The following is a 19,508-nucleotide window of genomic DNA, read 5'->3' on the forward strand; positions in this document are numbered from 1 at the left end:
AAATAAAAAAACTACTAACAAAAAAAAAAAAAAAAAAAAAAAAAAAAAAAAAAAAAAAAAAAAAAACAAAAAAACAAAAAAACAAAAAAAAAAAAACAAAGGAAATGGACAAGGTATTACATGTAGTAAGTCATATCTCACCGAGACCGCCGCAAAGAAACCCAGAGCGCCCTCACCGGCCCCCAGAACCCTCTCTGCTTCTGCTTCAACTCATCACTCTTCTCCCTCTCCATCCGATTCGTCTCCGCATACCTGGCCGGGGTCAGGATACGACGTGGCGGCGACACAGGTCGCCCCGCCGTCAAGGGACTATACCCATAGTGTCCGATCGGCGTAAATCGCACCAGCTGATCCGCCGGAACACTATCCGAGCTCTCGTATCGTCCCAGTCGATCCTCTGGATTCTGGAGAAACGTGTACGTCCCCCTCGTGTTCGTCGTGCCCTGTTCCCCACCAAGATCGGCGTATGTATGGTCGTGACCGTGTGCTTCATACTTCCGAGAATGTGGTCCGCCATTTGGAGGGTTTTGTTCATTGAAATCGGAGAATAGTAGATTCTCGTCATACTTCTGTCCGTGATCATGACCATGGCCATGTTCACCATAAGATGCATACCCATACTCATGATCATACTCATAGCCATGAGAATAAGTACCCCCCTGGAAATTCCCCGGAGAAGTCCCCCCAGTCCGCCCCTCACTAAACGCCCAACACCACGCCGCATAATCATCCTCCGTCGTTCTCCCGTCTTCTTCGTCTTCAGACAGACTTCTCCCCTCGTTGAGTTCCCCAGCATGATTGCGCAGTCTCGGTCGAGACATCTTCCTGGATACCCATCGCGTCAGACTGGTTAGCGTGGGGTGCCGGGTGAGTGTGTTGTTGTTAGTGTTGCTGTGGTGGTTGATGTTGGTGTCCAGCTTTGAGGTGAGCGAATTGGTGGATATGGAGGTTGTGAAGCTGGATGTGGATGTGCTGTTTCTTCTGTTGTTGTGGTTGTAGGGGTAGGTGCCGTTGGGGAGGTGCTTGGTGGGGGGCATTTTTGTCCTTTCTTTTGGGGGTTGAGTTGGATTGGGTTGCGTTGGTGTTGGACTGGGTTGTTGGGTTGAATTTGTGTTGATGGTCGTGGTGTTGGTGGTTTGTTGTTGACTGGGTCGGGTTGTATATAACTAGCAATTGGTTTAATTTATTTGGTATAAGTATGAGTATAGGTATGGGTATGGGTATAGGTTAGATAAATCGGAAAAGGCATGGACACCATATCTCGTGTTCCAGAAAAGATGGGAATTTAAAGTAGATGAAATAGTGTCAGATATGTATTGGCTAGTAGAAGTAATAAGACCAGATATAAGGAAGATAAGACTTTCTCCCGCAAAGAAAATAAAAGAGGACAAACTAAGATAAATAATATAATATAGTTAATATAATATACCCGTCACCGCTACAAAAGACCGGGTCTTTCCCTCATTCGGCATGACACTATGACTAGTAGTTCTTGATGCCAAACCCACATGCATCTGAGATGGCAGATTGGCAGCCAAGGGAATGCATGCCGAGGCTGTTGGTCGTACATTGGCGCCGTGGATCCTTCTCTGGCACGGTCAGCAGACGAAGAGAAGTGAGGTTAGTGTAGTTTAGTGGGAGGAGGGACGATGTGAGACAGGGTATTATGATTGATTGGGTATACATATAAGATGGTCTACTATAGTTGGTGAGTTAGTGAGCTAGTCTACAGGATCTATCGCAGCGTGCATGTTTAGCCCGAGACGCCATCCCGGCCCAACCCCCATCGACCGACTTCGCGCATGGCTTCGTCGCCGCCTTCCGCCAGTCGCCCGTTTGCGTTGGCCGCGTTGGCGCTTCCCAACACCCCGGCCACGCAGTCCCATCCGTTACGTCCACCACCCCAGCGGAGCACTTCGTTCTTGTAGCGCTCGCCTGCCTGCCGATCCACCGCCGCCTTGCCCGCCTGGAAGACGTCCTCCCAGATCTTGTTGGCGATCGCCCGATCGAAGATATAACTGTAGTAGGTGGCGCCGTAGCCGTAGAGATGGCCGAAGAACCCCTGCCACGACGTGGGCGGCCGGCTGTCCGTCGGGTCAGGCAGCGTCGAGTGGGCCGACGAGACCTGGTGGTAAAGTGCCGTGCTGTCAATCTGGCCGGCTTTGTCGGCCGGGATGGAGTGGTAGGCCTGGTCCACCAGCGCCATGAGAATCTGGGCCTCGTTCTCCACGGCACCGTAGATCGAACCGTGGGCCAGGCGATCCTTCTCCATGCTCAGCATCATACTCTCGGACAGCGGCTGGTCGGTCTGCCAATGGCGGGCGTACATGGAGAGCACCGCAGGTTCGGTAGCAAACCGCTCCATGAGAACCGACGGTAATTCGGCAAAATCGGTCGCGCACCGTGTCCCGGAAATGGACTGCAACCGAGTCTGTCCCAGAATGGAATGCAGCGCATGACCCATCTCGTGGAACAGCGTCCGCACGCTGTGTTCGCTGAGCAACGACGGGCGCCCCGCGCCGGTCGCTGGCGGCTCCGCGAAGTCACACACCAATGCGATCGTCGGCAGCTGTCGGAGGGTCTTGGATTGCGGATCAACCGCGGTGGCCATCCCATCGTTAGGATGTGCCGAATGATCCATCGTGGCACACTCCGCCACTTCCTCGGGGGAGATCTCCCGAGCGCATCGCAGGGTGAAATGGGCAGGGTTAGGATGTTTGTTAGGCCGAGAGAACAGGTCACAGTAGATCACTGCAATATGGCGCTCGGCTTCGTCCACGACGTCCAATCGACGCACGTCTGGGTTCCACGTCTCACCTGCAGCTGTCTCCTGCGGCACGAGCCGGACACCATAAAGGCGGTCAAACAGCCGCGACAACCCTTGCATCACCGTACCCAAAGAAAAGAACTCGGGTACGGCACTCAGCTCACGCGATCGCCGGGACTGCGAATATTGCAGGACGCGTTGGTGAACATAGTAGGCATGGTCCCACGGCTGCAGTGGGGACGCCCCTTTCATCGCCTGCAGCTTGGACAGTTCTTCCTGAACATACTCGCGGTTGCTGCCCACCAACGCCGTCAGAAAGTTGGAAACGGCCTCGGGGGTTTTGGCCATTTTATCGCTGAGCGTCATATGGCCGAAGCTGGGGTGGCCCGACAGCTGGGCGAGCTCCGCCCGTTTGCTGAGCAGCTCCTCCAACCGGTGGAGCTGGCGCGAGCTGGATGTTCGGGTCGCCAAATAAACTTCCTTGCGGACACCCTCGTCGTGAACGGACCGCAACGCCAGCCGTGGGATCATACCCGTCGTCGGAACAGACGCAGTGCGATTCCATCGTCTGATCTGCTGGACAAGAATCGGGTCCAGGCCCCGCAGACTATTGGTGCCGACCACCACCTGCGATTTTGCGGGCTCAGCACTATTAACAAAGTTTGACCCTAGCTGACTGATGTCGTTCGAAAGGTTCACGAATCGCTGTCTCTCATTTGGTGGCATGTGAATAGCGGAATTGGAGAAATCTTTAATCAGGATCTGCGCCACGATTTTCTCTTCCTCCGTCCAGTGCGAACTGACATCCGGATTGCTAGCAGCCTTCTTCAGCTGATCGTTGAGCCCTGTGGTAGTATTCAGAACATTCATGTACTCGAACATTAGCGCATACGCCTGCGTAGCCGCCTCCTGTACGCGCGGGTCAGGATGAATGACTCTGATAAAATCTGACAGGTCGATCACTCGGCAGAGTAGATCACTCAACCGGTCCAGATCCCGAGCCATGTCCCGATATTCCTCCAGCGTGGACGCGGAGAGGACTTTGGAGACGATCGCTTGACATCTCTGTAGGGAGACATTCGCAAAGGCGCGAAAACCATCGGGGCTGGTCAGGTATTGGTTCTGAACCAATCCGGTGGGCTTGGATTGGGTGGCGTTCCGCTGCGAGAACTCTCTCCAGAACGGCTGCGAATCGAACACTCGTCGAAGGGTGTCGTCATTGGTCTTCTTCTGGGTGGAATGGTTCGTGGGGGCATAATCGTATACATCTGACCGGGAGGATGGCGACGCGGCTGTTTCCAAGGATCGACGAGGCTGCTGCAGTCGCTGCAGACATGCCCGACAGGTCCATGGCCGACGCCGCAGCGGCATCAGCATGTGTCCTGCCATGGGAGCGAAGGCAGCTCAATTCAACATGGATATCGTAAAAATGACTGTCAATGTGCAATCGTAAGCAGTGCAGAATTGACTAAAAACACAGTATATCTTAAATAGTCCGGAGAGAGGGAGAGAAGAGGGGAAATGGGGAAAATCAAGGCGAGTCCAAGAGTCAAAAGAAGGGCCGGACGATGACGGAGGCACAAGCCGAACGCCCGCCGAAAAAAAGTCTTGGCGTAGTCACGCTTTCCCGTGAACTTCATCAAGCCCTCAGCCGACCTTCAAATCACTCCCCGTCTTGTTCTCCCGTCCATTGGCCTCGCGCAGCATGTCCTTTCGGCCGATGTTCCAGCAGGTAGACTCCCTGGCCCTTCCGTAATCTCCTGCAAGTATTCTTGTTCGGTACTGACTCGGTTTAGCGGGCTGTGGCCCCCATCGCTGCCACTCTTTTGGCTGGAGGTGTAGCCTTCTATCCCCGGCGAACCGCCTTCGCAGAGGAACCTAATGCGGTATGATCCGACCTAAGCTTCTCTAGCCCAGAAGAGATCTAGTCCCTACATCCCAAGAGTCTCAGTCTAATCATTACGATTCGTGCAGAGGAAACCGATCTATGATGACTTCCCTGCCGATATCCCGGAACCCACGAAGACCCTGCCTCCTGCTCCTCCCAAGTCGTCTCCATCTTCCTCCTCGTCCCCTACTCCCACAGATATCTTGACGGCTCAGGTCCGACACGCCCGTCTTTTCCTCTACGAAAACTCCCTCGCCGCCGAGAACTGCTTCAACGACTTCCTGTCCCGGGCCCTCCACATCGAGAACGCTTTCACCAATACCATCGCCTCGTTGGCCCCGTCGCCCGAGTCCGGCGAGCGTCTCCTCCCCGGCGGCGCCTATGTCATTGTCTCTGCCATGGCCGGTTCCATCGTGTCCCGCAACCGCGGTATCTTGCTGCGCACCGCCTCGCCGCTCGCCTTCGGTACAGTGGCCGCCTGGTCCCTCCTGCCGGTGACCATGCGCAACATCTCCGACCTGGTGTGGGAGTACGAGAAGAAGGTCCCCGCCATTGCCGAGCAGCACCTCTACCTCCGTGAACGGGCTGAGCAGATCTGGTCTACTGGCGTGGCGCACAGCGGCATGGCACGTGCCATGATGGAAGATAAGATCGGGGAGACCCGCAAGAAGCTGGAGGAGCTGGTTAGCAAGGGTCACTAGATTATTGCATTTTCAGTCTGTCTCTCCTCCTTTTCTCGGTTGTTTTCCTTGTAGCGGATGCCATTTGGAGCCCGTGCTGCGATTTTCGGCTCGGATGGCTTAAATTCCATTGCATATGTGTACTTTAAAACAGTTATATTCAAGGACTCTTTGTTCGGCACATTCTGTTAGTGTCTAAAATCCACTGTAGTAGAAACTGGTGCGCAGCACCGCCGTGAAAGATTGACTGATATTGCGAATCCATCAATTGGTATACCATACCCCACTCGACCATCGTAACTCCGGAGACTCATGATACTCTACAAACAAGAAACTCTACGATCAGAATGCCTAATTTAATCCACTCCCCTACTCTTCCGCTGGTGCGGGACTTCCTGATGGTGGCGGGGACCGAATTCCTTTCGGCGGAGGAGGCAGCGGCGTTCCCTTCCGTGACGGAGCATAATCCTGCTCTTTACTCTTCTGTTCCCCCTCGGCAAAATACTCATCGAACGCCCGGTTAGGCGAAACGGCGTACTGACGAGTCTTGCCGCGGCGCGCAGCAGGTGACGGGCCAGGCGCCGGTGACCCAGAGAGACTTCGTGGCGCCTGCGATGCCAAGGGAGGCGGCGCTGTCATATTGGCCGGGACCAGAAAATGGCCGCCAGCGGTTGCACCAGGTGCGACACCCTGGCCGTAGGTAGGATTCGTCGGGTCCAGGACGGGTGTCGAGGTGCCATCCGCACGCGTTTCAAATACTACCTCGCCAGGGCCTTCTACCTCCTCGCCCAATCCAACTGGTAGTCTGTGCAATGCGCCGTACCCTAGTTCAGCCCCTAATGCGCCCTCACCACCCCAGCCTCGGGTGGGCACCAACTCGACCTCGCGTACTACGTCGAATTCGCTGTTGTACACCCACAACACCAGTGTCCGGTCCAGGTGGTCCTCCACTAATTCTCCCAGTGCGGATTCTCCCCGTAATGTTCCACTGGGCGTTCCGATGATGTAGTCTGAGTGTGGAAGTAACCCTGCCCGGTATGCCGGACTGAGCGGTGACGGGATGTTCAGGACATGCCAGATATGCTGTGTCGACGAAAGAGGCGCAAGTTGCAATGCGAGGCCCAGCGTGGGATTGGATGGGGGAATTGGAATAGAGACGGTGTGTGTCTTCTGACCCTACACACAATAAAATTAGTCAGAATGAGATGTGGTCTGGCAAGATTTGGACAAAGCCCACCTTTGCACTCCAAACTTCAAATGTCACACTGGAGCCGGCGCAGTTACGAACTTCCGTAGTGAAGAGATTCGGGTCTGGATAGTCCTGGTCATAGTAAAGTCAGTGCATCGCTTTAACACAGAGATACTGTATCTGCACACACAATTAGACGCCCATTAATGCCAACAATAAAGTCAAACCACGGCTCCAGGGGCAGTTCCGGGTCCTTGTTGCGGAGTACTTGGAAGCCAAATGCATTATCGTTGGTGGCTCGAGCCTGCTGGACTGGTTCGCCGTCCAGATGGCCGATGAAGCGGTTCAGAACTCCGAACATGACCGGCCTTGGTGAGAATAATGTATAAGATGAGGTGTATTAACCTAAGTATAACCCCGAGTTCTGGTGCTTTACGCCGGAGTAAACACGATCGCATTGTGGAGAGCTGCTGCCCAGTTGCAAACCAGACAAACACCCACGTTATCAACTTATCGGCATCATGATTATTTATCGCTAGTTGGTGCTTTGTAGATTTCTGTATGACAGCCTCACAGGAATCCGAATGATGGCATGTGATAGATAAATTGTACACTACTCAGGTGATACCAAATTATCGTCTTTTCGCCTCCAACCATGTCTGGAGATCATGCTACAGAGGAAGCTCCTCCGGAGGTTCACCATTACAACGATATCGGAGAAGTTCCTTGGGATATCCAGAAGTATGCGATTACTGCAATTCACTCTAGCATAAGATATCTGGAACAAAGCTGACTCTGCGTAGTTATTGGGCACAGCGCTATAAGATCTTCTCCAAGTATGATGAAGGTGTATGGCTAACAGATGATGCATGGTTTGGCGTTACGCCTGAGCCAGTTGCCAAGTAAGTAGACTGTTCTTGTCTTTGAGAGGTAGGGTGGACTAAGAAGACTGCTACAGTAAGATAGCTGAGCATATTGCCAGCGCTGCTCCCGCGTCTCGCATGATCTTGGTTGATGCATTTGCTGGAGCTGGCGGTAATACCATCGCCTTTGCACGATCGGGTCGCTGGAAACGGGTTTATGCTATTGAGAAGAATCCGGCTGTCTTGCAGTGCGCGAAGCACAATGCCAAGATATATGGAGTTGAGGATAAGATTACCTGGTTCGAGGGCGACAGTCTCCAGATCGTGAACAACCAACTCAAGGAGCTGGGCCCATATAGTGTTCTGTTTGCAAGCCCTCCATGGGGTGGTATGTTCTCAACTCCTCTTGCTTGTCTATAGCTTCGAAGGTGCTAACACCTCCACAGGCCCTGGGTATCGCTCCGACAAGGTATTCAATATGAGCACAATGGAACCCTATTCCCTGGGTACGTTATACGGCGAATACGCTTTGTTTACGGACCATATTGTCCTCTATCTCCCTCGGACCTCGGACGTGAAGCAGCTCGCGAAACTGGTCAAGGATGGCGAAAAAGCAACAGTGATGCATTATTGTATGGAAGGCGCTAGCAAGGCGCTATGCATCTATTACGGCGGGTTCAACCTCCAATAGCTCAAGCTCTGCTCTTCATGGCTTGGCTTCAGCAATTGGTAGTATTCTCTCAATAAAGGATCTAATCAAGAAACCCGAAGACACAGCTAGCCGCCCAATACGAGATTCGCAAAAGGTGCGATCTTCGTAGATCCATCAGCTTTTAATTGGCCCTCAAGGGAAACTTATCAATATGCGCCGGCTGCGGACAAAGCTACTAGTAGGTAGCATATGAGCTATGGCGCGGTGTACAGCAAGAAATCGCTTCGAATATAGTTCAATTTCGAATGATGCCAATAAAGTTCGTGGCACAGGTAGGGTTATAATAACTATGTCGAGCGTTTCGAATTTACGGGTGTCGTGTCGGATGTGCGGAACAAATTCCGAGTTTTCTGAAGTCCATTGAAAATTTTCTCGAGAATAACGGCACGAGAGTTAAATTTACAAGAAAGAATACTTTACATTTGGCGATTCAAAAATGTTGCCAATCAAGGTTTTAAGATAGATCATTTTACAGAGGAAAAAAGTTTTGAAATAATAATTTAATTTGAGCAAATCTGGGTATCATAAAAACTCCAAATCCCAATCCCATCACCAACATCAGTGAAAAAGAATGGAATCAAACACCTTTCAGACCTCCTCAACACCCACCAAATCTGACCGACCGAAGTCAAGACATCAAGACAAGGTAAAGATCATCACCACTCCCTGGACGGAAGGCACTCGTACAAGCTCACCGAAGCGAGATGTTCGTAGAAACCAGCCATCGAGGCGGGAGTAAACACGGCTTCACTTTAGGGCATTGAGGACATAGAAGTCATCAGCAAGGGTGGAGATTCTGTAGCTCTTTAGAAGAGTTCAGAGGTGGGACGTCTACTCTAAAGTGATTCTTTGAACTGTAGTTGAAAGTTAGCCATCATTCTTTGTGTTTAATTTTCCCAAGGTAGGGGGGGGAGAAACATACGTAGAGTCGCTTGATTTTCAAAATGGATGGGAAATGGCCGGTATTTATAGGAGAAGACTGGCGCTAGTGGGAAGCGAGGTCATGTGGTGGATGTACTATACCCGTTACTACCATGGGATTATTTATTACACAGCGCGATAGACAGGATGTAAGGATGGCTGGTCACTTCAGCTATCGATACGGTATTATGTGAATGAGAACTGGAAAGCAATGAGGAAATCTTAACTAATTCCCATTTATGGATGTGGAAGTGTTAAACTGCATAAGGCCATGACATGATGACAGCATGCCTTAGGCTACGAAGACCGACTCAGAGTGGTTAAAGAATATATACTTCCGATGCCAGTCACCAAGAATCACAATTATTTCATCAAATAATTTTAGACTGGTGTAGGTATATACATGTATATAATCTATTATCATATGAGTGAACAATGACTTCTTCTGTATGAATATACTACTCCGTAAATTAGGGTATTCAAGTTTTGGTGCAAAATAGCTTTCAGAACGACCCAAGTCTTGGCCTGAGGATTCTACGATGATCCACCCGGTAAGGTTCAGCCCTTCAATTAGTTAATCACAGTTTCAGCCCCACCAAAAGGTACGCCCACGTGACACACACCCTGAAAGTAAGGTGAGTCGGAGATAGTGTTACTCCGTCGATAAGCTACGTCGGACCTAGCTGCTTTGCCGCGAAACCAGCTCCAATCGCCCTCCGCAATTCATTGTATCTCGCGGACACAAGAATCCTGATAGCCGGTCGGATTTTCGCGCAGTCATCATCGTTCTCGATGCGCGCTCCTTCATAGCGTCCAGTTGTCCGAGCATCGCCGACTATCGAACTGTCCCTCTCGCTCTGTTATTCAAGGAAGATTTGGTCGTTTGATCCTCTCGACTTGCTACCTTCAATATGCCTCACGCTACCGACCTACCGGCACCCGATGCCGAAGATGCCGACTTCGAGAGTGTTATGCGCCAGATGAACGGGCCCCTCGCAGATGGCGGCATGTCATTCGATTTCTTACAGCGGGACTTGGAACCTGGCGAGAAAGCAGACGACGCGGTGGATTACGAAGATTTCGATGACGATGAGCTTCCTGAAGAAGAGGAGAGAGCACATGTCCCCGCAGAAAATGGCGAGGTAGCTATGGATGAGGACAAAGACTTGTTTGGAGCGGGAGACGAAGATCTCTTTGGGGACCAGGGAGACGAGCCACAACCACAACCACAAGGTGGCGATGAACTCGATGACCTCTTCGGTGAGGGACCTGCATCTCCTGTTCACGACCATGCCGATGATACCCGTGATTTGTTTGAAGAGGACGAACAGACTCAACCTGCGCCGGAGACGGTTGAGACACCCGCTCCTGAGCCGGAACCCATGGCCATGGAAGAAGACGAGGTCATTTTGGACGACGAGAACATGGGTACGGTGGCCGAGGATATGGACCCAGCGGCTCTGCGAGCATGGAAATTACAACAAGCTCTATTTGCCATGTCGACTGTCGGACCGGACAACCCACCTGCACCACCAGAAAACGTCGAGGAACTTCTACACTCACTGTTTCCCAAATTTGATCGCAAAACGCTTCCTCGCTTCCTCGAACTTATTCCCCACAAGAAAGCTTTCTTTCTCGGCAAGCAACCTCTGAAGCCTCCCAAACCTGTGCTCCCTAGCAAAGTCAACATCGAACTCGCTCAAGATCAGGAGAGGGCTTTTAAATCAGGTGGTCAGGTGTTTAAGCGCTCGCTGGAGTCAGAGCATCTGGGTGTGGTGGCCGTTGCCGAGGCTGCACCGGAGGAGGAAGAGGAAGAAGAGGTTAAGGAAGATTTCGACTTCGACACAGATACCGACGAGGCGCTGCCGGGGGGTGTTACGTTGAACGACCTTCGCGTTGTTTGTATGGACTGGGACGTCAAGAGCGATATTTCTATCATGGATGTTGATGAGCCTATTGTCCAAGAAGAGCCAGAGGATGCTGAAGATGATTGGCTTTTGGAGACAACCCGCCCAGTGAAAAAGCGCAAGCTTGGTAGAGACCCGGCGGAGTTGATCGCTTTCTCTCATATAGACGTACCATTGATTGATGATCCCGAACGAGCAACATCACGCATCGCCCAAAAGGTGACAGTGGACATGAACGATCCCCACATTCTCCTCGACGAGCGGGGACCCGAATCTGCGACACAGAAACCGAAGGCTATTGGTGCTCTTAATCGGGATGAGATGGATGTAAACGTCACTCGCCGCCTCACTTCGCGGTATAACATATCGAACGATCAAGCATACGATATGCTGAAACAAAACCACCAGAACAAGGTCCGAAGCACCTTGGGCAATGTCACTCTCGAGCACAGTATGCCGGCTCTTCGTTTACAATGGCCATATTACAAGACCGAGCTTGCCAAAGCAGAGGCTCGGTCATTCCATCGCCCAGCTTTGGCTTTCCGGCCCGGCCAAACTTGTTGGTTCAAAAACGCTACTTATATCAAACGCAAGCACCAAAGGGGCAAAGATGTCAAGACACTGTACAATTCGACTAAGGCACTGTCCCTTGCCGACAACTCCAGTGCCTTACTGGTGGAGTATTCTGAGGAAGTCCCCGTCATGCTGTCGAATTTTGGTATGTCTAATCGAATTATTAATTACTATCGCCGGAAGAATATGGACGATCCCACTCGCCCGAAAGCCGAAATCGGTGAAACAGCAGTTCTCCTACCTCAGGATAAGAGTCCTTTCTCCATTTTTGGTCATGTTGACCCAGGCGAGATTACCCCAGCCATCTCCAACTCGATGTATCGGGCTCCACTGTTCCAACATCAGGCCAAGTCTACGGATTTCTTAATTATACGTAGTAGCACTGGTTCCGGAGGCAGTGATTACTTTATTAGGAACATCGAAAACCTGTTTGTCGCTGGTCAACAGTTCCCATCCGTGGATATTCCAGGCCCTCATTCCAGGAAGGTCACCACTGTTGCAAAGAATCGCATGAAGATGCTTGTGTACCGTCTCCTGAAGAAGAGCCCTGATCTGCGGCTTTCGATCAGCGACGTCACCGCTCACATCCCTGGCACCAGTGATATGCAGAACCGCCAGAAGGTCAAGGACTTCCTCCAACACGACAAAGATTCGAAATACTGGGTGCCGTTAGAGCCCGTCCCTGAGCAGGACGTAATCCGCTCATGGGTTCAGCCCGAGGACGTATGTCTCCTGGAATCGATGCAGGTCGGCCAGCAGCATCTGCATGACACGGGATATGGCAACGATGCCGAAACAGGAGGTGACGAGGACAATGACGAAGAAACAGAGAGTTTCGAACAGCAGATGGCTCCCTGGAAGGCGACTCGCAATTTCCTTCTGGCATCCCAGGGCAAGGCTATGCTCAAACTACATGGGGAGGGTGACCCCACCGGCCGTGGCGAGGGCTTTAGTTTCATCAAGACCTCCATGAAGGGAGGTTTCAAGGCCATTGGCGAAAGTGTTGAAGACAAGCTAGATGCCCAGAGACTGAAAGAGCTCGGCGGTCACAGTTACAACGTCGCCAGACAACAAAAGTCATACGAAACCTCGATCCGTCGGATTTGGGATGCGCAAAAAGCTAGCCTTTCGTCGACGGTCGAGCATTCGGACGATGACAGTGACATTGACCGTGAATTAGAAGAAGAATTCAACAAGCCTACCCCGAGATCTGAAGCCCCCACACCAGGCCCGGGCCGCCGTGATGACGAAACAACCAGCCAGTTCAGCAAAATGAGCATGCCGGATCAGAGAGGCAAGGTCTTGCGCATCGTTCGCCAATACAAGGACGACAAGGGCCAGATATATTCCAAAGAAACCATGGTCTGGGATCCTCGGGTCATCCGTCACTATATACAACATCGCCACAAGCTGGAGGCTCTAACCACCAAGTAAGTACAACCGACACGAGGACCACAACAGCACCCTCAAACTAACCACAACCCCAGACTCGAGAACCTCCAACCAACAGGCGACCCAGAAGTAGACGCCCGCAACAAGAAACTGTACGTCATTAACATAACCCTCATCTCAACCCCGACCCTAGAAAACAAAGCAATAACTTACCAAAACACACAGCCTCGAAGCCGAACTCAGCCGTCTAAACAGAAACAAGGAGCGACGATTCGCGCGGGAGAAACAAAAAGGCGCGACCCGCACATCCGCCGGCGATTCCCCAGCCGACGGAGGCCCCGGTGGCAGCGGCAAAGGAGCAGGCACCCAACGCAAATGCGCCAACTGCGGCCAAGTCGGTCACATCAAGACCAACAAGAAGTGCGTCCCCTCTGCAAATCCCCTCTGTGCTTCTGATAGAGCCCCTCTCCCCTTCTTTGCTTCTTCTTTCACTTCCCCTGAATCCCTTTCTGCTCGCCCAAGAGCAAGGAGAAGAACAAGGACTCCGGCTGCAATGCTTCAGATGTCTACTTCAGACCTCGGCAATATCAATATGCAGATAGGCCCCCAGACGCAAATGACCCCCCAAGGACCCAGTTTCATATCCAGACCCAAGCCAGGGTCGAAAGTAGCGGAACGCTAACATTCTTGTGATTGAATCAACAGACTTTGTCCCCTCCTCAACGGCACGATGAAACCCGAAGACCGTGTCAGCGATTCTGCTTTCGCTATGGGCGCTCCTCCCGCCATTTAAACTGGGAAGTATTCATTCTACTATGACGGATTTGGCGAGGTCACTGCTATCATGTTTTGTTTGTGATACCCTTAGCATACTTATTTTATTCGCATTATCTCTTCTTTTGAAGACTTCGGTCTGTGATATGGGGGTTTATGACGTGACTCTCCCCGAGATTTATGATACTACATGCAATGCAGTACCTTAGTAGAAGGTTAATAAGCATCTAGCAATTTAACCTGAGCCTATAATTCAGGTCTTCGTATGAATTTGTCATTGAGTACTGATATCTAAAAATACATGAAAGCCTTGCGCTTTTTGGCACGCGCCGTTCGAATTGCCCACTGAAACATATCCACGGGCTGCACAGTGAGATATACCTCGACTTGTTGAACATGCTACAATCCATAGATCTCGGACAGATGTCCTCGTGGTAGGTAGCGCCGGCCCCTTTCGGGAGCGAAAGCCATTGCAACAGCCTTCGGTCGGCGATATGTATAGCCCACGAAGGCTCCCTCCTTGCGCATTTTGAGGACGGTCTTCTGAATCCTTTTGTCCCGTAGCATCTTATCCCGCGGTCTTTTGCTATTTTTCTGTCTCTTCAGCGCCTTAGCAGAGGGTTCTTTAACAATGGAAGTGTTCTCGTTTGGGACAGGCCCCTTTTTCCTTTGCCGTGACTCTGCCTGATTCTGCATGAGCTTTAGTTTATGTCCTGTATCGTCTGCCACATCGCTGGAACCTTGGGCATCCGTGGTGATCGAAATGTCGTCATTGTCGACCACGCTTCCAGCATCTTCAAAATACCTCGTATCTTCCCAGCCTTTAACTTTTGGGACAAAGGGCGGACTGGACTGATGGAGCTGTTCCCATTTGATACCGCGAAAGAATGGATGGGCTTTAATATCGGCTGCATCGTTAGGGTACACATAGAAGTTTCGATAACTTCGGCTCCGGGGGTCAATACTGGACAAGAGATGTCTTGCTGTTGATCGTGAATGCAAAACATCATTTTGGCGGTACGCATCACAAGAGAGCCGATACTCTTTCTCCTGGAGTAAGCGGTTCATGAAATCACTTGCCTCCGGTGAGACAATCCTGTCCGTATCCCACTCTCCCGGGAAATGTAATGTTTGGTGGTGATGCTATATGAGACGTCAGCAACGTCTAAGGTCTCGCCGGACACAAGCCTACGTGAATCTTCCATTTCGTCGTTTCTCGATCTTTTGCAGCAAACGGTGTAAAGCCGTACAAACACTAGATAGCTCGTATTGGGCACATGAGTTACATGTAAACATTTCGGGGCTGGAAGACTTACTTCATAAAGGATAATCCCAACACTCCACCAGTCACACCTGCCATCATACAAACTTCCCCGAATGACTTCAGGGGCCATGTATTGACTAGTACCGACTACACTCCTTGCCAGCCTTCGCATCTGATGTTTATCCCGCCATTCAAGAAGATTTACCGAAGGCGGCATGAAGGTACCTGTGTCGTCGATATTGTTTAACGGGCCTTGTTGGGCTTTTCTTGTTCGTTCCTCTTTCTGGTCCTCAACATCGCCATCAACTTGAATTCCTAGCCTCTTAACTAAAGAGTACCGGTGATCGTTATAGTAAACTTGGTCATGGGCCCAGTGGCCATCAAAGGCCAGACCAAAGTCTGAGATTTTCAAATGTCCTGAGGCGGATATTAGGAAGTTATCTGGTTTGACATCCCGATGAATCCAGCAAAGTCGATGTGCCTCCTCAATACACAGTACCATCTCGGCAACGTACCACTTGGCGATATCTTCAGGCAAAATGCATCGCCGCATTAACAGACCCAAGAAGTCACCACCAACCATGTAGTCCATGATGAGGTATAGATAATTGATATCCTGGAAACTTGCGATCAAAGGAACGATCCAGCGAGACTTTGCGGACGCCACGAGAAAATCCCGCTCAGCGCGCAGGTGGCCCTCTTGACTATTGCGTATCATCGCTGACTTTCGGATGACCTTCATGGCAAAGACGTCCTTCTTCTCTCCAGCCATAACTTTCCGACGATGATTCTCGCGCCCTCTGACTGCCCTAGAATCGGTAGGCTTAGAGCAATGGCGTGTCGGCACAGGAAGAGTGTCGCCTGTTTTGTTCTCCCTAACTAAGCGAACAACACCGAAGCTCCCTCTACCCAGTTCTTTGAGAACTTCAAATCCGGCAACTGATACAGTCTCTCCATGGCAAGCACTATGGAAGCGCGACTTGAGCACTCGGCATTGGCGAAGATATTCTTGTTCCTGGACAATCCAGTTCTGCCATACTCGGCTCTTCTCCTCCAGTGTCAGAGGTAGTGAATGTATGTATTGCTCGAGTTCTCGCTGTCGCTGTGAGCGTTGGTTGATTTCAGAATAGATCGACCTGAAGTAGGTTTCGAAGAAGACCTTAGCATTCGCAGCAGCTTCAACGGTACGGACCGTTGGTGACACGCCGGGAGACTCCTCGATTGGAGTAAGCTTTCTACCTGTGACAGGATTTGGTGTGCCTAACGTCGGCCTCCATCCAACCGTATCGTCATGATAGTGCTCTGCTCTTTCGTGGAAGATAGATGGCTCTGCCGAGGTTGGAGGCGTTGATTTGGCCCTTAATGGAGAGCCGCTACCGGTAGGTGAGCTCGAAGGATCGGAGCTATCATTAGCACTATCACCTTGATTATTGAGGTTGGGAATGGAAACAACCGGGAATTCAACAATACGGACGCTTGGTCGTTGACGTAGACGTGAACGACGAATAACCGTTGGGTTTCCAAAAGTAGTTGATAGTTTGCGCGACACGAGGTGGGTGAATGCGGCTGGCGTGGACCGACTCCTCTGTGGCACAAGACATTTAGGCCCTGTAGGCTCTGTTTTACCGTTATGTGTTTCTCTTTGCCTATTGGAATGACCGACTGGTATAAACAATACACTGGAACTGCGACGGTGGAGATTCGCGGAAGAAGGGGGATGGACATGGGCAGTTTCGACCTCTCTAACAACTGCATTCCGAGAAGCCTGTGTACGCTGTGTGTACAGAGACTGAAATGACTGCGTTCCCTGAGGATAACTTTCTGTGTGTGAAGGGCGGCCTGGCTCAATAGCGCTCGGCGTAGGGCCTAAGCCATGGTTATCAGCTCGCGTGGTGACAGATTATGGAATAGCAATACAATAGCTTACCGTTAGGAGAGCTTCGAAAACCGAGTAAAGATATTAACCGCGAACTTCTTCTCCCGATACGAACTCGGATTCTATCTCTTCTGGCCTGCTGAGCCGCGGAGGCATCAGAAGCTGACTCTGACATGGTCGTATGAACCGTGCTTTAACGCGATAGATAATATCATTGGCTTGACAATGCGAGTATGAAATAGATGAGGCCTTCCAATTTGTTCTGCTGCTATTATCACCTTTCCAAGAAATGACCTTCCCAAGGGTTGACCATAGCAGTACAGGAAAGAATGTTCTCTGGGCCCTCTATGCTAGTAGCATAAGCGTGCATAATCAAAGAGAGGATGTTTGATCGAGCAGGGCGAAAGCCACTGTGTGAGGTAGTAGTATTATATGAGGCGAATGAATGAGAAGAGGAAGTTGGAAGAACATCTGCCTCGACGGTTGGAGGAAGTCACGACTTACGCGGCACGGTTGCCCTACGAAGCGGCTTTCCTATACATACCATGAGATAGACCAAGGTTGAGAATCATACCATTCTCTTTTGCTGGTCTATTGAAGAAAATACGCAAACTATTTGTAATATCCTCATCCCTCGGTATACATGCACAAGAGTGCAAGGAAACAAGTCGGATATCACAATGGAAAACAGTACCAAATGAGATAAATGGATTAAACTGAAATTTGAAGCCCCTAAAACACCATTTTTTAACAGCATGAAGATAGGAAAGAAACATCCATATGGACAACACTGCCACCGTGATACCCAAACATCAAGCTAATATGCAACCGAATACATAGAAATGGCGAAGCGTCTATTTGATCTCAAGAAGCTTGACATCGAAGATCAACTTAGAGTTGCCCGGGATGCCGGGGAGAGCCTTCTTGCCATAGGCCAGATGAGGAGGGATCGAAATGCGACGCTCACCACCAACGGCCATACCAGCAACACCAATGTCCCAGCCCTTGATCACCTCGCCCTTGCCGAGCTTGAAGCTGAAAGGCTTGCCCTTCTTGTTGGCTGTACAGAAGATACGGTCAGCGAATGCTTCCATCTAACGCGAAAATCAGGGTGGTCACTCACCATCGAAGACCTTGCCGTCCTCGAGCTTTCCAATGTATCTCATGGCAACAGTGTTACCGGCCTTGGCGGCAGGTCCCTTTCCAAGCTTCTTGTCATCAATCTTGACGCCCTTAATCTCCTTGACACCAAGGGTGCCAGTGGTCTGCTCGGCGGGCTTCTTGTCCTGGCCGGAGGGGGTAGGGCCCTGCTCAAGGTTCTTGGCGAACTGGACCTTCTTGGCCTCCTTTCCTTCCTTGGTCTCCTTCTTCTCAACAGCAGCAGCGTCACCGTTGTTCTTCTTAAGCTTCTTCTGCTGCTTCTTGCTCAAGGTTTCCTCACCGTTGGCCTGCTTGGCGGGCTTCTCCTCATCGGCGGGGGCAGAGCGCTTGTTCTTTCCCTTGGTGTCAACAAGCTTGGGGGCTTCCTCCTCGCTGTCAACCTCGGTGATTCTGGGGTTCTCGAGGTCATCAAGGTCATCGCTCTCATCGTCTTCGCCCATGAGGGCCTCAAGATCCAACTCATCCTCGTCGGGGGAAAGGTCATAGTCTTCCTCATCTTCTTCATCCTCATCGTGGAAATGACGGCCCTCGTCGGTGGGCATGACGTAGTTTCCGGTCAGGTAAACAGTGTGGGTACCGGTGACCTTGAAGAAGACACGCTCATCCTCAGAGACGGTGATGTCCAAAGGCTGCTGGAGGTTCTGTAGGGCATCATTGTTAGTACAGTACAGAGCACCGGTCAAGGCAGAGACCATACCTTCTCGGTATCCAAGGTACAGACGACCATCTCATCGAGTTCCAGGCCCTCATCGTCCTCGTCGTCCTCGTCGTCATCAGTAGCAGGGCCCTTGCCCTTGACGAGCTTAGAGATAGCAGCCTGCAGGTCGAACTCTCCATCCTCATCATCCTCGTCCTCGTCATCTTCGTCCATGGCTTCCTCCATTTCCTTAAGAGCGGCAAGCTCCTTGAGCTTGCGAGCCTTCTCCTTGTCACTGGGACCGCCATTGACTTCCTCATCATCAGAATCTTCATCAGAGTCCACATCCTCGTAGTCCTCGTCCGAGTCGTCCTCAAGGTCCAGTCCGGGGGGAGCGCGCACGATCCTGAGGGTGGCTCTGGGGCGCTGGTTGGTATCGTGTCCATCGAAGTCAGGTTCCTCGTCAGGATCGATGGCAGCCATGCTCACACGGAACTGTCGCATAACAATTAGACTCTATCTTGACGACTCAATGTCTATGAGGTACCATCTGACTTACCATGGCCGCAGCATCGGGCACTGCGGGAATAAGGGCACCTCCAGCAGGCACCTTGAGCGCATAGACGGCAACAGGTTGAACACCAGACATGGTGGGCGAGAATTTAAAGAGAGCACGGGGATATAAAGAAGGAAGAGGAAAAGTGAAAGGAAGGTAGAAGTAAGAGGTAGGAAAAAACAAACAGAAGCCACGAGAGAAGGGACGAGAAGAGACGAACGAATGCTGAGGAAAAGTTTTGATTGATACCGTCAACTAGTCTTAACTGCGGATCCCTCAAGGGAGCATAAGTGGATCCGCTTTTTTTTTTTTTTTCTTTGCTTTTAGGACCTTTGAAAATCCAGTCGC

The 19,508-nt window shown here is 51.1% G+C and overlaps 8 protein-coding genes across 8 annotated transcripts; 3 read left to right on the top strand and 5 right to left on the bottom strand.

Moving 5' to 3' along the window:
- Nucleotides 1–137: 137 nt before the first annotated feature.
- BDV37DRAFT_284127 (uncharacterized protein) lies at nucleotides 138–1,037 on the bottom strand (the record flags this gene model as incomplete). Its single annotated transcript, XM_032087439.1, has 1 exon — nucleotides 138–1,037. The coding sequence occupies one exon, from the start codon at nucleotides 1,035–1,037 to the stop codon at nucleotides 138–140; it is 900 nt and encodes a 299-aa protein (XP_031940293.1).
- A 555-nt stretch (nucleotides 1,038–1,592) lies between these two features.
- On the bottom strand, nucleotides 1,593–4,426 carry BDV37DRAFT_251259 (mitochondrial intermediate peptidase). The gene has a single exon (XM_032082274.1). The coding sequence runs from the start codon at nucleotides 4,154–4,156 to the stop codon at nucleotides 1,754–1,756; it is 2,403 nt and encodes an 800-aa protein (XP_031940294.1). The 5' UTR covers nucleotides 4,157–4,426; the 3' UTR covers nucleotides 1,593–1,753.
- Nucleotide 4,427: 1 nt separating this feature from the next.
- On the top strand, nucleotides 4,428–5,518 carry BDV37DRAFT_251260 (MICOS complex subunit MIC26/MIC27). Its single transcript, XM_032082275.1, has 3 exons — nucleotides 4,428–4,499; nucleotides 4,564–4,653; nucleotides 4,742–5,518. Exons 1-3 carry the CDS (start codon nucleotides 4,473–4,475, stop codon nucleotides 5,354–5,356), a joined length of 732 nt encoding a protein of 243 aa, XP_031940295.1. The 5' UTR covers nucleotides 4,428–4,472; the 3' UTR covers nucleotides 5,357–5,518.
- BDV37DRAFT_251262 (putative Golgi reassembly stacking protein) lies at nucleotides 5,519–7,031 on the bottom strand. Its single transcript, XM_032082276.1, has 3 exons — nucleotides 6,715–7,031; nucleotides 6,573–6,656; nucleotides 5,519–6,511 (listed from the first exon to the last, which is right to left on the bottom strand). The coding sequence occupies exons 1-3, from the start codon at nucleotides 6,883–6,885 to the stop codon at nucleotides 5,705–5,707; spliced, it is 1,062 nt and encodes a 353-aa protein (XP_031940296.1). The 5' UTR covers nucleotides 6,886–7,031; the 3' UTR covers nucleotides 5,519–5,704.
- Nucleotides 7,015–8,615, top strand: BDV37DRAFT_251263 (RNA methyltransferase). The gene is made up of 4 exons (XM_032082277.1): nucleotides 7,015–7,265; nucleotides 7,328–7,426; nucleotides 7,483–7,775; nucleotides 7,834–8,615. Exons 1-4 carry the CDS (start codon nucleotides 7,180–7,182, stop codon nucleotides 8,076–8,078), a joined length of 723 nt encoding a protein of 240 aa, XP_031940297.1. The 5' UTR covers nucleotides 7,015–7,179; the 3' UTR covers nucleotides 8,079–8,615.
- A 1,087-nt stretch (nucleotides 8,616–9,702) lies between these two features.
- BDV37DRAFT_251264 (DUF3591 domain-containing protein) lies at nucleotides 9,703–13,936 on the top strand. Its single transcript, XM_032082278.1, has 4 exons — nucleotides 9,703–12,930; nucleotides 12,988–13,044; nucleotides 13,118–13,312; nucleotides 13,598–13,936. The coding sequence occupies exons 1-4, from the start codon at nucleotides 9,932–9,934 to the stop codon at nucleotides 13,683–13,685; spliced, it is 3,339 nt and encodes a 1,112-aa protein (XP_031940298.1). The 5' UTR covers nucleotides 9,703–9,931; the 3' UTR covers nucleotides 13,686–13,936.
- A 129-nt stretch (nucleotides 13,937–14,065) lies between these two features.
- BDV37DRAFT_284133 (serine/threonine-protein kinase) lies at nucleotides 14,066–16,531 on the bottom strand (the record flags this gene model as incomplete). Its single annotated transcript, XM_032087440.1, has 4 exons — nucleotides 14,066–14,809; nucleotides 14,859–14,921; nucleotides 14,983–16,345; nucleotides 16,401–16,531. The coding sequence occupies 4 exons, from the start codon at nucleotides 16,529–16,531 to the stop codon at nucleotides 14,066–14,068; spliced, it is 2,301 nt and encodes a 766-aa protein (XP_031940299.1).
- Nucleotides 16,532–17,368: 837 nt separating this feature from the next.
- On the bottom strand, nucleotides 17,369–19,396 carry BDV37DRAFT_251268 (FKBP-type peptidyl-prolyl cis-trans isomerase). The gene is made up of 4 exons (XM_032082279.1): nucleotides 19,164–19,396; nucleotides 18,665–19,099; nucleotides 17,930–18,608; nucleotides 17,369–17,866 (listed from the first exon to the last, which is right to left on the bottom strand). The coding sequence occupies exons 1-4, from the start codon at nucleotides 19,251–19,253 to the stop codon at nucleotides 17,661–17,663; spliced, it is 1,410 nt and encodes a 469-aa protein (XP_031940300.1). The 5' UTR covers nucleotides 19,254–19,396; the 3' UTR covers nucleotides 17,369–17,660.
- Between the last annotated feature and the right edge of the window lie 112 nt (nucleotides 19,397–19,508).

This window comes from Aspergillus pseudonomiae (assembly GCF_009193645.1).
Source record: "Aspergillus pseudonomiae strain CBS 119388 unplaced genomic scaffold BDV37scaffold_44, whole genome shotgun sequence".
Classification (NCBI taxonomy): domain Eukaryota; kingdom Fungi; phylum Ascomycota; class Eurotiomycetes; order Eurotiales; family Aspergillaceae; genus Aspergillus; species Aspergillus pseudonomiae.